Source organism: Sander lucioperca, chromosome 4, assembly GCF_008315115.2.
Source record: "Sander lucioperca isolate FBNREF2018 chromosome 4, SLUC_FBN_1.2, whole genome shotgun sequence".
NCBI lineage: Eukaryota > Metazoa > Chordata > Actinopteri > Perciformes > Percidae > Sander > Sander lucioperca.
Window position 1 is genome coordinate 32,980,096 of NC_050176.1, and position 16,520 is coordinate 32,996,615.

The 16,520-nt window shown below is 38.5% G+C and overlaps 1 protein-coding gene and 1 long non-coding RNA gene across 4 annotated transcripts; both read left to right on the plus strand.

Annotated features, from left to right (window-relative positions):
• The first annotated feature begins 78 nt into the window (after nucleotides 1–78).
• il15 (interleukin 15) lies at nucleotides 79–15,110 on the plus strand. 3 transcript variants are annotated; one of them, XM_031277080.2, is made up of 6 exons: nucleotides 79–359; nucleotides 7,584–7,636; nucleotides 8,984–9,077; nucleotides 9,231–9,275; nucleotides 14,129–14,260; nucleotides 14,579–15,110. In XM_031277080.2, the coding sequence occupies exons 1-6, from the start codon at nucleotides 291–293 to the stop codon at nucleotides 14,690–14,692; spliced, it is 507 nt and encodes a 168-aa protein (XP_031132940.1). In that variant the 5' UTR covers nucleotides 79–290; the 3' UTR covers nucleotides 14,693–15,110. The 3 variants fall into 3 exon arrangements, with proteins under 3 accessions (XP_031132940.1, XP_031132938.1, XP_031132937.1); XM_031277078.2 differs by having other exon boundaries at nucleotides 80–359; nucleotides 7,580–7,662; nucleotides 14,132–14,260; XM_031277077.2 differs by having other exon boundaries at nucleotides 82–359; nucleotides 7,580–7,662.
• Nucleotides 3,430–3,864, plus strand: LOC116034387. The gene is made up of 2 exons (XR_004101069.2): nucleotides 3,430–3,788; nucleotides 3,827–3,864. It is a non-coding gene; the product is annotated as an uncharacterized LOC116034387 (long non-coding RNA).
• Nucleotides 15,111–16,520: the final 1,410 nt, after the last annotated feature.

The window sequence follows — 16,520 nt, forward strand, 5'->3', positions numbered from 1 at the left end:
CTGTGCAATTAAAAAGAAATCAATCAACACCCCCCCTGATACGTACTGGCGAGTAACAAAGTGACGAATCGGAGGAGGAGTGAACTTGAACTTAAAATAAAGCGAGCAGGGCGTGTGTGAGTCGGTATCGGGAGCGTAATCTGGACCACACTCGCTGTCGCCTCAAGCGTTAATGATGTTTAACACGGACCAATGAGACAAAATAGCTGTATAAGAACAAGGGAAATGCAAAAATGTGATCTTGGCTTGTTGCTCCGCTGGGTAGGAAAGAGACCGCTGCTGCTACGCAGATGACAGACTTCATGACGGCGCTCCCGGTGATCCTCATCCAGCCCACATACCCCGGAGACCTGCAAGCGGTGAGCTGACTTTCTGTGTGTGTGTGTGTGTGTGTGTGTGTGTGTGTGTGTGTGTGTGCCACAAATGTAACCAACGTGTAGCGTAACTACACCTCAGATTCTGGACTTGTAGTATAAGTAAAAGTTTTCATTTAGGAAGACAGACAAGTGGCAAAGTTTACACCGGCCGGGAAGAATTGGTGCGTCAACTTGGTGATCCACGTGCGTCCACGGGAGAAATTTAAATGCTGTCGGTGAACCGTGCACCGTTATGGTTATTTGGTTTAAACCAAACAAGACACCAAACAAGTTCCGTGCCGCCACTGGTTTAGTTTCATTTTCAGTTGGTGCAGAGGACATATGATCTGGTTCAACAACAAGCTCCTCCTTCTGTTTGGATATTGTAAATAGCTCCGATTTATGTAAGAGTCGCTCCAACAAACACCTGCTCAGCTTGAATGTAAAGAAACAACTGTTGGGATATATTTATTTTTCACTGCAAACTAAAAGTAGCCTAAGAATAAGGCGATTCTTTCCAACAAGACGTTTAGAGTACACCTGATACTTTATCATATTGGTCTTCATATGTTAAAGAGATTTGTTGGGAAAAGGTTCCGCACAGGATTTTCTCAATCAACAAAGTTAAAGAGATCTCTTTGAAAATGCTTCACAGGTTTTACCCAACTAACCATTACCTGCAGAAACTGAAAAAAAAGACTGATATCAGCTGTACTTTTTGTGGAGAACTAAACAAAACACTGGTACATATATTGATGGTCTTGCCTACATACCAAGAAACTATGGACCAGATTGTCACATTTTATTGATTATTGATTGATTTATTATCATATTTACCCTCAGTTTACATTACTTTGGGAAAATGTATTGTTTGGATTCACTAAAAATGATAGGAATGTATGTTCAGAGTGATATGTGATACATAGTTTTAACCAAATTTTATTTACATAGCCTAAGTCAAAAAAAAGAAGAAAAGAAGGAACGCTTTTTGGAGCATGCTGCCAATATTAAGCATTCAACATTTTTTCCATATCTAACTGTACAAACAAAAAAGCTGTTAAATCATATGACCTCTGTAAGCTTTACAATATATTTACCTGAATCTTTTTGCTATCGTTTTAGTTATATTTTCGTTTTGGTAATCCACAGACATGTTTGTGATTGTAGACTCTGAAGATGTACAATGATGTCGTTCACCTGCTCTACATCCATGTCTGTCAATAAAGATTAATTAAAACAAAAAACACCTGCACAGCTGTTAAAAGTGTGGGGGAATGAACAGGAGGCACGTGCACCTCAGGCATTTACCTGTTAATTTAATTCTTTTTTTTCTGCTGTTTATTTAATTTACCAAACTAAGTGTAATAAGCTTTGTGGTACTCAGGGTCGGAGAGTTGAGATAGCACATACTTTGAGTTACATGTACTCAACTTGTAGGCTATTCCCATTTTTATGCTCTTCTCCCAGTGCTGGGAAAAGAGCTTGGACTGTCCTTAAGTAAAAGTTCAATACCATAATGGAGTATAAGTATAAAATCGTACTTAACATATTAACCGTTCACATACCTGCCAAATTACTATTTTCCTTTTAAAGCAGCCATATTATGCTCATTTTCAGGTTCATAATTGTATTTTAAGGTTGTACCAGAATAGGTTTACATGGTTTAATTTTCAAAAAACACCATATTTGTGTTGTACTGCAGTGCTCTCTCTCACTGCTGCAGATCCTCTTTTCACCTGGTCTCTGTTTTAGCTACAGAGTGAGACCTCTTTTCTTCTTCTTCTTCTGTACTATCTTTGATTGCACTGCACATGCCCAGTAGCTCAGATGTAGATCATGTCAGCTAGCTAGCTCCATAGACGGTAAAAGAAAGGCTGTTTCTACAACTTTTGTCAGCTACAAGGCAGGATTAGCTGGGAGACTTCTAAATGAGGGCGCACATGTAAGTAGTTCTTTTGTAGATTATGGTGAACTTGTGTGTGTTGTAGCAGTGCTTTGCTATTGAGAACAAGGTAGCATGCTAGCGTTAGCATGCTAGCGTTAGCATGCTAGCGTTAGCCATAGCGTTAGCATGCTAACGCTACGAGCTAATGGTAGCCTGCTCGTTTCGGCTTGTGACGTCACAAGCCGTGCCGATTTTGAACAGCTCACCCAGAGACTGAAGGCAGGACACATTCAGAAACTGTATCTCACTCTAAACAGCATGGGTGGATTTTTTTCAAAGTTTGTATGAGTGTGGAAGCACCAGAGACACAACATAACACCCCAAATCCCAGAAAAAGTGATTTTTTCATAATATGGGCACTTTAAAGCACAATTTAAAACTAATATTTGATGCTCAAAATCTTATGTTTTATGCGCTGTATAACTTAGATTTTTATCTTGTGTCTGTTTCTACATTGCTTATTTTTAATCCTGTCTTTGTTTTTATTGCTTGTTTTGTGTAAAGCACGTTGTTATAAATAATCTCTTATTACTATTATTATGCAAAATCTTACTTCAGTAAAAGTACTTAACGTATCAAAAGTACTTACTATGCAGAGTAGCTTTTATTTTTTATTATATAGTAGTAGTATTTTATAATTGGATTATAATTATTAACTCATTTCATTTTCATTTTATTGTTTATCTCGATCAATCATCAATGTTGGAACAAAACAAAAACAAACAAAAAAAACCCAAAATTCAAATGCAAACAATCTGAATTTACCAAAGACTCAAAAAATAAATAATAAAAAAGTATAAGTTCGAGAAGGAGCTTAGAAGATCATTATCATTAACATGTAAGAAACATTTTAATGTAGCTGGTCAAGGTGGAGCAAATTCTGATTCATTTATATATTGTTGGATTTTTGTTGGTTTATTGTAAAACAAACAAACATATTATAAATGTATTTATGTTTTATGTGTAACATCTTAATTTGCAAAATGTTGAATGTTTAATGCCTTTATTGTCATTGCATTTAAGTACAATGAAATTGTAGAGCCATTCGAGTAAGGTGCATCATCATTGTAACACACATATATAAAACTCATCTCACAACACATTCATTGCAAACACACACACACACACACACACACACACACACACACACCGAATACATCTCACCCATCATTCATAGCAAACACTCATCTTTCCTGCAACCACATCCTAACCATAACATAAAAACACAACTTGCCCACTCTCACACTAAGTGGATAATAAATATTCTAATGTGGATAAAGTGCTGAGTAACAGTGCAAACGGCATCATTAAAAAAGTTTAGCTTCATAATAAATAATAAGTTACTACAGCTGTCAGATACATGCAGTGGAGTGAAAAGTAAAATATTTCCCTCTGTAATGTAGTAAAATAGAAGTATTACTTAGCATGAAATAGACTGTAAAGTACAAGTAAGTTCCTCCACTGTCTACATTACAAAGAGAGAAATTGTAATTTTTACCCTACTACATTCATTTGACAGATATAGTACTCAGCAGATTCTGATTTCACATACATAACATTTATTATCTTCCAAAAAACATGATGCACCATTGCAGATTAAACTACACAACAGCATGCAGTTAAAGTCTCTGTTACTTTGCTACTTGTTACTTAACCCTCTCCTTGATATCATGTTATTTATGGAGAAGGAGAACCAGGAGATGAGTCTGGGGAAATGCAATGCTTCTGCGACGTGTAGTTACATTTTTTGAGAGTCAGGCTACGGCGTAGGGTCCGGCGTAGGTTTGTGTCTTCACGTACCTACGTGCGTAGCAACGGCGTAGATTTTACACAAAAGTATAAATCAGCCTTTAGTGAAACCATACACCTGTGCTATAGGTTCTTGCCAGAGCTCAAAATGAAGGCTCAGTTAATTCTGGAGTTTTCATATGTGGCCACAGCACAGGCTTCTGTTTATGGACATCATGGAGTTGCTCAGCTCTGGTGTTGTGCTGAGTTTTGCATCCCTGCCAAGAATTGCAAGCACTCGGGATCAATCATTTCTGCAGAATAATGCATGTCCCTTAACACTCATCACTGCCGAAAATTGCATCCACCTCACAGGCAGCAAGGAAATGCTACTGAGTCTAATAAAAACATTAATGACTTTAAATGTTCTAAAATTATAGACTTCAGATCATTTATCATCATTGATAAACATGACAAAGAAGTTTATATAGTTTTTAAATAGCACTTTGCCTCAGACTCCTGCATCCATAGCTCTCCAGCTCAGCATCAAATACCAAGACCTGGGGGAGGTAGCTGTTCCATCGTCCCCAGTGCCATTGGTAGGTAACCCTCCCCCTGAAACATCAGCTGCTGCCCCTAGTTTGCCTGGTGACTCCACCAGTGATGTTGTCGCAAGTCAACTCTGCTGCCCGGTGTCCCTTGTGTTGGACAACCTGCTAAGCGACAACAGCAGGGCTACTCCCCTCGAGAAACAGCTGAGATTCAGCACATCTCTGCCATTGTTGTTGGACCATCCATGGTCCGTCACCTGTCACAACCAAAACACAAACTTTCTGTCACCTAGATGCAGGCATAAATATATATATATATATATATATATATATATATATATATATATATATATATATATATATATATATTACCTTCAAAAGCAGAATACTGCATGCAAGAATTAATGACCTGAAATTCAAACAATCTCAGAGCATATTAAGCCCAATTTAAGCTAACCTGCACTGGCTCCCAGTCTCTTTCAGGCTTGATTTTAAAGTTCTTTTGTTCCTTTATAAGGCTCCTAATAGTTTGGGACCGGCCTACATTACTCATTCTTTGTTGTTTATAATCCTTCACAGCCACTTAGATCCTCTGCTGCTGTTTTTTTAAATGCAAACTATCACACACATAAAAAAAAAATCGGCAGCTCAACCTTTTTTTTAGCTATTCACCAAAACTATGGAATACCCAAGGCAGACTCCGTGGATATTTTTAAACGACAATTGAAAACGTATTTATTCAGCACTGCTTTTAAGTAACTGTGACTATCTGTTTATTTAATTATCATTAGGGCTGTCAAACGATTAATTTTTTTATAATCGCGATTAATTGCCGAATGTCTATAGTTAATCGCGATTAATCACATATTTTATCACATGATTAAAATTCTATTATTTTGCATTTCAGAACTGTTTTTAAGTACATATTAACAATCGAAAGCAATTCTTACCAGTGTATCTTGATTGGGAATCAAATGAATGCAAAGAAAGTTACTTTATGAACTTGACTTTAAGATTTGTAATTATTTATTATTTATTTACTGTAAACAAAAGAAAAATGTGTGAATCTGTCATTATTGCACAGTTCCTCCAAGTACCTAACTAAAAAACCCTATCCTTACCAGAGTCAATATAGTGTTTACTAACTCACCGGTTAATGAGACAGCGTTTGCACTTTGCAGCAGTTCCAGTTTGGCTGCTTTCTCCGTGTGGTGTTTCTCACCACAATCTCAAGAATGCAAAGAACGGACTTGTGTTTTTGGGGAGGACATTCTTGCTGATTGTTCTTGGAAGAATGAACCCGCAAGTTCACAAACACAGAAAACGCTGTTAACAGTTTGAGACGATGCATTCTTCCTGTTATTGCTCAACAGGAAGAATGCATCGCGGGTTCATTCTTCCCTACTATTATTAGTGTATAAGTTTAAGTCAGTTTAAATTAAAAAATAAGTAGGCATATGCACTGGTGTGTCCTATGTGTTCCTATTAGTGTTATGTGGAATTCTCATTTCTATATTATTGTAGTGAACTGTATATGCCCAGGGACAACAGATGGAAATTAGCAATTCAAATTATAAAGGTTGGTGTCTCCCCTTTAGTCTACATAACATGTCATAGCATGTTACCAGTTTATGTACAACTGTTGATTTATCATACAGACTGAAACTCAACTTCTAATAAATCAGAAAACAAATACACCAAAAAAAATGAACTAAATACTAAATCTAATGTATAGCCTGTGGCATAATTTAAACAAGTTTCCCGAAAAGAAACTCTCTCCCCCTCCTCTGCCTGCTGCGCTGTGTGTGTGTGTGTGTGTGTGTGTGTGTGTGTGTGCGCTTGTGGAGTTTAACTCCGAAAAGGCAGTTAACCACAGGTTCCCGTTAATGTTATGATGGACCTGTGTTGTGATATTTAAACAAACGATCAGTCAACGGCGAAATAAAAGCCTCTTATTAATGGGACCGGTCTAAAAGACCTCCGGCTTACAGCGGGGTCTCCGAGCGTGACCGTCTGAGCAACGAGCTAGCGGCCCCGGCAGGTGCAAGCTGGCGGCCACGTCACTTATTTTGCAAGAGCTGTAGTAATTTTTTGGGATTTGGTTTCATCCACAGGTCGGCAAGTAGCACTCTCCAACATAGTGCTTTGCCTGAGTGGGTAGCATGCTAGTGGGTAGCATCAACCTGAGTCACGTTAATTAGCTCGTAGGTAGTAGCTCAAGCTTGACATGCTTCGGTGATATTTCAATTCGGCTTTACACAAATGAGCCGAGCAGCTTGATGATAAGTAACGGCGCAGCAAAGGGTCAAAATAGTAGCCTGTTAGGCACGACGCAAAGCTGTGTGAAGTGTAAAACAAATGAATAAATGCCGGCATGCGATTAATGCGATAAAAAAAATGAACGCGTTATGCCCGGCCCTTAATCACATCGTGATTAACGCGTTAATGCTGACAGCCCTAATTATCATAGTTTACATGTTTTATTGTTGCTTTGCTTTCCCCTGTTTTATTTAGATCTTTCACATATTCTGTTGTTCTTGGCATACCTGTTCTTGATATTCACTCCTCTGTGGTTTGTTCATTTGATTGCTTGGTTTTATTACACAAGTGTCTGCACTCGTTTGATGGGGATTGGTGATTTTGTTCGTTTTGTGGTTTCTCACTTTGTTGTAAAGCACTTGAGCTACACTCTCTGTATGAAAGGTGCTAAATAAACAAAGTTCATTATGAAAGTTAATTAAAACAACCACAAAGAGACACTAAACAACCACAAAGAGTCTTGCCTTGGGTCTTATATGTGTATGTTTGACCTAAAACATGTTGTTTGATTTTTATCATATTGATAACTATAAAATCCAAGTACTAAGCGCTTAATCGTAGCATTAGGCATTATGGTAAAATTGATCTTGCTAACCAGCTCTTTTTCTCTCAACAGTCTTATTCAAGCTTGACAAAATAACCCAGGATGACATACTAACATTTCCTTGTGTTATTTCTAGAAAGGCGTCCACTTCCAGTCGACCTGCAACCTTTGCAGAGATAGCCACAAAACTCAGGTCTGGCTTTGTTTCTTAGTTCTGAGGTAGGCATACAGTGTGTGACTTGTTTGTCTAAACTTAAATATTGGTTATCATACATAAAAATGACAGAGGGAATGTTTCTGTAGTTAGAAGTAAACATTACCAAATACAACACAAATTTAGTCAGATATTTAAGCAATATTACACTAGAGGGTGTGCTTTAATGTCATTAATGGCACGACAGTGATGCGGTCAGGACTGAGGCGCCTGCGTGTAATATTGTGATTATACCTCTTTGTACACAGTCTATGGATTATACACTCAACGGTTACCAACTAAATAAAATATATAGTGTATCTATCCATGACGTTCCACTTCCGGGATTGCTCCGGTGCTGCCGGAAATTCTGCCGGATGTCCCTCTTTTCGGCTGAACAATTTTCTGTTGCATGAGTAAAACAACTTTTGAACGTACACGTTACACCAAAACAAGTTCCTTCCCGAGGCTATTTTGCAGCAGCACCTTGGCTTTGTCCAGCGCCACTCATGACGATTGTGATTGGTTTAAAGAAATGCCAGTAAACAAGAGAACATTTTTCTCCCATGACGGAATGCTGTATGGACTAGCCAGACCCTCCTCTGTGACACTGTGGAGGAAGGTCTGGCAAAGCGAGACTATAAAAGATATAACCAATCTTCATATTGTCTTCAACAACAACAGAGACAATTTCTAGTCATTGCTGAGTCAACCTCAGCTAGCCAACTTGAGCTAACGTTAGCTTTGTAGAGATCCTAGGATTTACCAAATGGAATATATACCCCGCGTATAAACACAAAGCTGCAGCTGAATGGTGTTGTAACTAAGATATCTGCAACAAAAAAAAAACTTTTTTTCCATCAGTTTGACATTTAGTCATTCTCTTTCCTCCAAAAACATCTTGTATAACCTAATATCACTCATCCATACAAGTGTAAATGGCTTGTGGTGGTTAACGGGTGGTGATGGCGCAGTAGATATAACACATGCCTTTGGTGTGGGAGATCTGGGTTCGATTCCCACATTCCCACTTAACCCCTAGCTCCTCCAGAGGAGTGCAACCTCATATACAGTATAGCAATTGTAAGTCGCTTTGGATAAAAGCGTCAGCTAAATGACATGTAATGTAATACTGGGAAGGTTTCCTCAGAAGGGAATAAGTTGAGTGTTGTATCTGTCTGCAAGATTACATGTCATAGCTCAGTGTTTGGCATAAAGTAGTGTAGTCAGGAAAACATACAGTACTTTTTAAACGCCAGTTTACTTTCATAGCCACTGTTGCAAGAACTAAAAAAAAGTCTACATTCATAATGAATGTTTTGTAATCAGTGTCTCATTCTCTTACAGCTTCCTGAGTACATCTACGTCTGCTGCTTTTGTGCCTGTACCTAATACATCACATGCACAGATTTGCTTGAAGAGTCTGAAAAACGCCATTGAGGTGAGAGAAGGTATTAAATAAAAAGGTATTATTCCTGTTGTGTACCCTTTTTACACATGTAATGGATAGTTTATGTTTTGTTTAATATTTGAAACATTATTCCAAACCCTAATCTTTTAAATTTTGTTTTTTATTTTTCATACCCCTTTTCAGAAATCTGACGCTATGCTGTATGCCCCGTCAGCTAATGATGTCGAAGTAAGTTGTGAAAGAACATGTTAAACTTTGGTTTCGATTTCAGTTAGGAGAATGATGAGAAGATCAGAGTACATGTCTGCATACCTGAGTCAATGATGTTTCAATGTAAACTTAAAGGATAAGTTTTCTTATTGTCAACAAATCCTATGGAAAAGACCAAAACCAACAATGAACTGATTCTACTAACAAGTATTGTCTTTGTAGTCAAAGCCTGGGGGTGTCACAGACCTCGGTTAACAAATAAATGCATCATTGAGCTACATTGACATTTTCTGTCATTGCAATGAACATGGCCACTGTAGTTTGAGTAAACGAGTCGACCTCTGCCCAGCTCCCAGTAATACTTACTAGTGCACCAAATGAGTATTAATTCCTGACGGAAAATAGTTGCACCATTTACTCTTGTTTGAGTAACGTGTTTAAAAACTACATTGCCCAGCTGATTTAGAAAATGACTTAATCGTTCTTAGCCATGTTGGTGGTATGGCTATATGGATGGTAATGTCAGTGAGTCTACCACTTTTGGATGAATTGCCATGAACTTACAGACATTAATGGTCTCCAGAGGATAAACTAATGACTTGGTGATCCTCTGACCTTTCCTCTAGCTCCACCATGAGGTTGACAATTGCAGCTTTGAGTTGAATGTCTTAACTATTATATGGCTTGCTATGAAATTTGGTACAGGCATTTATGTCCCCAACATGATGAAATGTAATAAGGTTTGGTGATTCCCTTTTCATATAGCACCACCATCTGGTCAACATTTCAATGTGTGTAATAGTTTGGTTTATGATGAACTACCTGCAAAACCATTCCTACATTCCTAGCACTATATTGTAACTAAGTGCAACATCACAGAGCTGCTAGCATGGATGTAGACTCTTAAAAATTATACTATATATTATATTATATTATACTAACTATATACATATATATTTATATTTGTGACTATTTTTCAAGCTTTACATCTGCATCGACTAAGCGCCCCAGACAGGGCAGGGAACTCAAAGTATTGAGAGGCTGACTGAGGCATTTGTAGTTTTTGTCTTTCCACGGGATTGGTTGATAATAAGAAAAACATAGAATAATGCCAATGTATCCTTTCAAATTTAAACATCACGACGGACAACCGGGGGCACGGAGCGAGATGGCAGAGTAGAGCAGAGCTCCTGAGTCGATTAAATAATAACTCCCCCTAAAACTATGAAAGAACTGAAGATACAATTTCTACACTGACACGAAATGAGTGGGGGACGAAAACAGAGAAGTTTAAAGAAATAAATGTCTAAAGAGTTTGAAGACGAGTTAGCCGACGACGAAAATGGCTACCCTAAACAACTCCGCTCGGTACTAGAGGGCCTCACAAATATCACGAAGGAAATACGAGACCTCAAGAGGGAAATGAAAGAGGCCCTCTCAAAATTCAAAGATTAATTTAAAGAAGAGGTGAGGAGAGAGTTTGCTGGCTTCACAGAGGAAACGAAGCGTAAAATGGCAGAAAACATGGCGGAAATACAACAGCAGCGAAAAGATATTACGGAGACACAGGAACGGATTTCAGAGCTGGAAGAGTGGAACATGGATGCTAAAGAGGCCATTGTTACTCTATTAAAACAGCAAACGAAATTGCAAGATAAGTTGACCGAAGTGGAAGGACATGGAAGACGCTGCAATCTGAGAATTTATAATGTGGCTGAACAGGACAACGAATCTGTGCCAGAGCTAGTGGACGGGCTCCTACGCCGGGAGCTCGGGGTACCGGCGGGAACTGAACTACACATACAGCGGGCACACAGAAGCCTCGGGAAGAAGCCACCACCGGGAGCCAGAGATGGGGACTCGAGTCTGAGACTCGGACTCGAGTCGCACTTAAGTCGCATAAACAGCTGACTTCAGACTTGACTCGGACTCGACCCAAAAGACTTCAGACTTGACTTGCGACTCGACCCAAAAGACTTCAGACTTGACTCGGACTCGACCCAAAAGACTTCAGACTTGACTTGCGACTCGACCCAAAAGACTTCAGACTTGACTCGGACTCGACCCAAAAGACTTCAGACTTGACTTGTGACTCGACCCAAAAGACTTCAGACTTGACCTGCGACTCGACCCAAAAGACTTCAGACTTGACTCGGACTCGAGCTTCGAGACTCATCAACAACCTGTTTTCATACAATTATTGCTTTTTAAATCTAAATGTATTCATGTATTTCTATTTTCTTTTATTGCCGCATATACGTTGGGGAAACGTATGACGAGCTGTATGTCCCCTGCCTTTTGCCATAATGTGCAACGTAACGCATGCGCCTATGTGCGCGCACATATCAAAAAATGCATTGCAGATGGCGACACCAAGTCCTCCTGGAGTTGTGCCTTTTGTCATTAGTTTTGCTTTCAATAACTTGGTAAACAGTGTCAGTAAGCGAGCAGCTACATGCAAGGTGTGTGGCACCAAGATAAATGATGCCGGATCAACGTCGGACTTCATCAGGCATCTAAAAACGCATCCAGATAGGTCAGTCACTCACACACTAATGTGAAAGAGACGTTACATTTAGCATATATCGTCACAGGTAACAAGCTAACCATCGCAAAGTGTTGTGCTAATTCTGGGAACAGGCAAATAGTATCTTTATAGTTAGTAGTCGCTGAGGCTAAGAAATCCATGGCGCACAGGCGGCGGGACGCACAGATCCATCTCCCCAGGAACAAACGCTGTGTCAGGTGGGCAAACTCAGGTGATGCGTAATTGATCCGGTGGATGATTTGCAGGCTATTAAGTGAACAAGGTGTATCCGGTCCACCAAACACTGGGCCGTCTTGACTGTCTTAATTCTGCACATATTTCTGTTACTGTAGCCCTATTTACTATTTCATTATTTCATCCATGCGTGGCGCAGCGGATCCGTGCGCACTGTCACCTGCCGTGGAGATGCTGGCCTCACTAACCTCTCCTCCTCTGAGTCGGATCTCCCTCACGCTGGACTCAGTTTCACTGAGCTTACTAACACTTAGAAAATAAATGGCATTACATCAGTGAGTTCAAACTGCTTATTGTGCGTAATTTGGACTGACACTGAGATGCATGTTGTTCTGTAACTGGTGTGGCGCTGCCACTATTCTCTTGATTTCCACTTACACACACACATTACATTTAGCACATATCATCACAGGTAACATGCCAACCATTGCAAAGTGTTGTGCTAATGCTGGGAACATGCAAATTGTATCTTTATAGTTGTATCCATATGATGTGACAGCTACATGACATGCTTTGAATTCATAAGATTTAACAATACAGTGTTAGGGACAGATCAGATGGCAAAAGACTTGAGACTTGACTTGAACTTGCCCCTCAAAGACTTGAGACTTGACTTGGACTCGAGCTAGGGCAAAAAGACATTGAAATACGAAACTTAATAGCACACAAAGGGCTATTGCTCAAGTTAGGCAACCAGTTGGATTCAATAACCAAAACTACAGTTGAAATATGGAACAAGGTTGTTGAAAGACATAAATTAGAGAAGGAGACGAAGATTTTGAGTTGGTTCGCATCGGACTCGAGGTTTGTACCTGGTATGAACGATAAAGGGTTTAAGCAATGGACGAAAAAAGGCATTACAGTGATGTGTACCATGGTCGAGCGGGGGAAGCTGCAGAGTTTTGAAAAGTTAAGGGATAAATTTGGACTAGATGAACATGAACAATATCGATACTGACAGATAAGGGACTATTATGAGAAGGAGATAAAAACTGACACTGACAATGACGTTATTGATGTGTTTTTGAAAGCCTGTGAAGGAAAAAATGTAAAGTAATCTCAACCCTATACAGAAGTTCGTTGTCATGCAGGAAGACTTCCTCTCTTTATATCAAAGAAAAATGAGAAGAAGAGTTGAAGGAGCAAATAACTGAGGAGGAATGGTTTAATATTTGTAAAACGCAGTGCACGGCCACTAGCTCCAGGATTTGGAGAGAATTCAATTGGAAAAATATGGTCAGATTTTTTATAACTCCAAACATTAGGAAGGAAACTGTATGTAACCAGCAACCATGCTGGAGAATATGTGGACACATGGATGTATACCATATGCATATTTTTTGGTCATGCCAAAAGATAATAGGATGTTGGGATAAAATATGGCGGGGTCTAAGAAAAATTATAGGATACGAGATACCCAAGTCTTGTAAGGTACTTTATCTGGGAAATCTGACACAAGATATAATTCAAAAAGAGGATGAGTATCTTGTTAAAGTTCTGCTATCGGCAAGTAAAAAAGCAATAACAAGGTTATGGTATAAAGCAGAACCCCCAACCGTGGAGTAGTGGGTGAGCATTGTGGAAGAAGTATTTGTAATGGAGAAAATTACACATAAACTACAATTACAAGAGACACAATTTCAGAAAAAATGGACAGTTTATAGTTAACACAGCAAGAGGACACCACCATCACCACTGGACAATAAGGACACTGATATGTGAATAATTGCTTTGTGGAGTGTGTAAAACCTGACACTGTAACTGTTGACAGAAAATTTCAATAAAAAAAAAGAAATAAAAAAAAAAGAATTTAAACATCACATTGCCATTAGTCTACAGATACATTTTTCTATTTATTGTTCAGCACAATATTTGCTATAATATAGCTAGGTGAGCAGTTCTACTATTAAAAAAAATCAACTTATTACTTAATTCACATTATATATTGCTTTGAGAGCATACCTGTATGAATCATGGTGTGCTCAATGGCCTCACACAGCTACAAAAACATGTACATTTTTGTTTTTAACAGTTGATGTAACATATGTAACTGCATGTGTCCATACTGATGCATTTCTCTCTCTCCTAGGAGAACTGTAAAGTTATGTCGCTCAGATGTTACATATGGGAGTTGTTGGTGGTCATCATGGAAGAAGAAATTGTGGGCCCTAAAGCAAATTGCATCTTTGATTTTAATGCCAGACTGCCTAAAGATAACTTTGTAAGTCCTGTTAACAAATTCCTTCTTACAGTATAGTGTCTGTATTTACTTTTTTAACTACCTTTCCTTCCTCTCATAACCACTGATGAAGCTGGTATTAACGTCATCAGTTGTTTTATGTAAAACTGTATGCACATTTTTTATTTTTTTTAACAAATAAAGCTTTTCATGGCTGATACATTGTCTCTACCACCAGCTCAACTTATGACATCACACAAACACACTTCTGTGTCATATCAGCTTTTGTTCATATTTTCACTTCTTTTTTTTTTTAAACTAATTTTATTAATTTTCAAATATGTCTCTTTTTAATTTTAGGTTGGCTGTCGACCATGTGAAGCATACTCACTTAAAAATATTACAGTATTCTTGGACAGACTAAATAACCTTTTGGAAGAAATGACTACACAGTGGAATACTTATAAAACATAATGTGATGTAAATATTGTAAGCTACACAAATGTATTTGTATATATTTGTAAATAATTAAGTTTTCATTTTGTAAATGTTGTCACACTGTAACTACGTCAACCTGTGACAAAGCATACTGTCCTGTATTTTATAATATAACAGTTTAAATGTATTGAAGGACAGTACTGCATCTCAGGCCATTGATTATTTTTAATTGTACAGATGAAGTCTCTGACACTGCGTCACAATCTGCCTTCAGGTGTACAGGTTTGGGAGAAGTATCAGAGTAGCAGCATGTACTGTATAGAATGTATAATATTATTAAGCTCACTGCTAAACACTACTGAATGTAACACCTATTATACAGTATAATGAATGCCTAATGAACTCTAGTATCTTCAGAATAGTTGCTCATCCAGTAAATAATATATCCTAACTATAGAGTCTTTCATTGTATTTCATTTGTCTTTTTTATACATCAAGTGTTTGTTAAAGGTGTATTTTAGAGTTTGTTTTGAAAATAGTTGCTTACATCCAGCATGGGCATTCAGACTGAAAACTGAAGTTTGAGTAATAGATCCGAGAGTTTGACAACTCTGGAAAGTTTTCACGATGGCAATAATTGTATCAGTGGAATTACAAGGTGTATGATGTTACAAAGTAATCTACAAGGAGCTGTGTGGTTTTATGTTTTTATTGGACAAACAGTCATCACGCCAGATGATAAAGCATTGGGCAACCCTGTGTTTTTGTTTTGCAGAAGACATTTTTTAGGTTTCAGTTTTTGGCCTCATTGAAAAAGATAAGGGAGCCACACAGTGCTAAAGTTGGTCTAAATCACCGACATATATATAAAATGGACCAACAAATCCCATTGCTCTGGACGGAGACCAGTGAAGGATATTTGAAGCACTTTTCCAGTGAGCGTTACTGCGCAGCCTCCAACTGAGCTCCAAGACGTAGATGTGACGTGAGCAACCTGTCTGAAAGTTGTAAATCTTCTGCTAGCTGTGCCAAGAGAAACCTCAATCATTCCCAATCTTGCAGAGACGGAGAGCATAGGTATATGTAAGGAGATAACATAGGCACAAGCTAATTATTTCTAACTAAAATACTAGTTAACATTAGTAATAAAACTTAAACAGCTAATGTAAGTCGAAACTGCCTGTGAGCTTCTCCTGTACCATACGGTAATTCCTCTACTATGCGACAGTACATCGCGTGGTTATGACACAATCGTAGCCTATTTTTACAAAAACGTCTGCTACGGAGCCATAACGTGAGATACAAGGTAATGGAGCCTTTTATACATTGTTGTCTTTCTTTAGAAATAAACAATGGACAAATAAAGTCTTTAAACGCTTCAGATGTATAGACGAATAATCGCTGTCAAAGTGACGTCAAAATGAATGGCAGTCAATGGAATGCTAACGGCAGGTGAGTGCTTGTTAGCATCAAAATGGCTCCATAGGAGCTACGGGTTGTTAACAGACGCCTCCCGCTTTGGTCTAAATGCATAGTGTATCCTTGAGGTCGAGCAAACATGCTGAGTGCATTTCCTTCTTACACACTTAAAACAATTTCATTGTTTATTGGTTACAGCCATGTTTGTTTGCTAGTACTCTTCTTCACTGTCTTTGTTGGCACATGGCTATGTTTTTTGGTACATTTCCATTAAAGTGCCCATATTATGAAAAAATCTTGTGTCTCTGGTGCTTCCACACACATACAAACTTTGAAAAAAATCCATCCATGCTCTTTAGAGTGAGATACAGTTTCTGAATGTGTCCTGCCTTCAGTCTCTGGGTGAGCTGTTCAAAATCGGCACGGCTTGTGACGTCACAAGCCG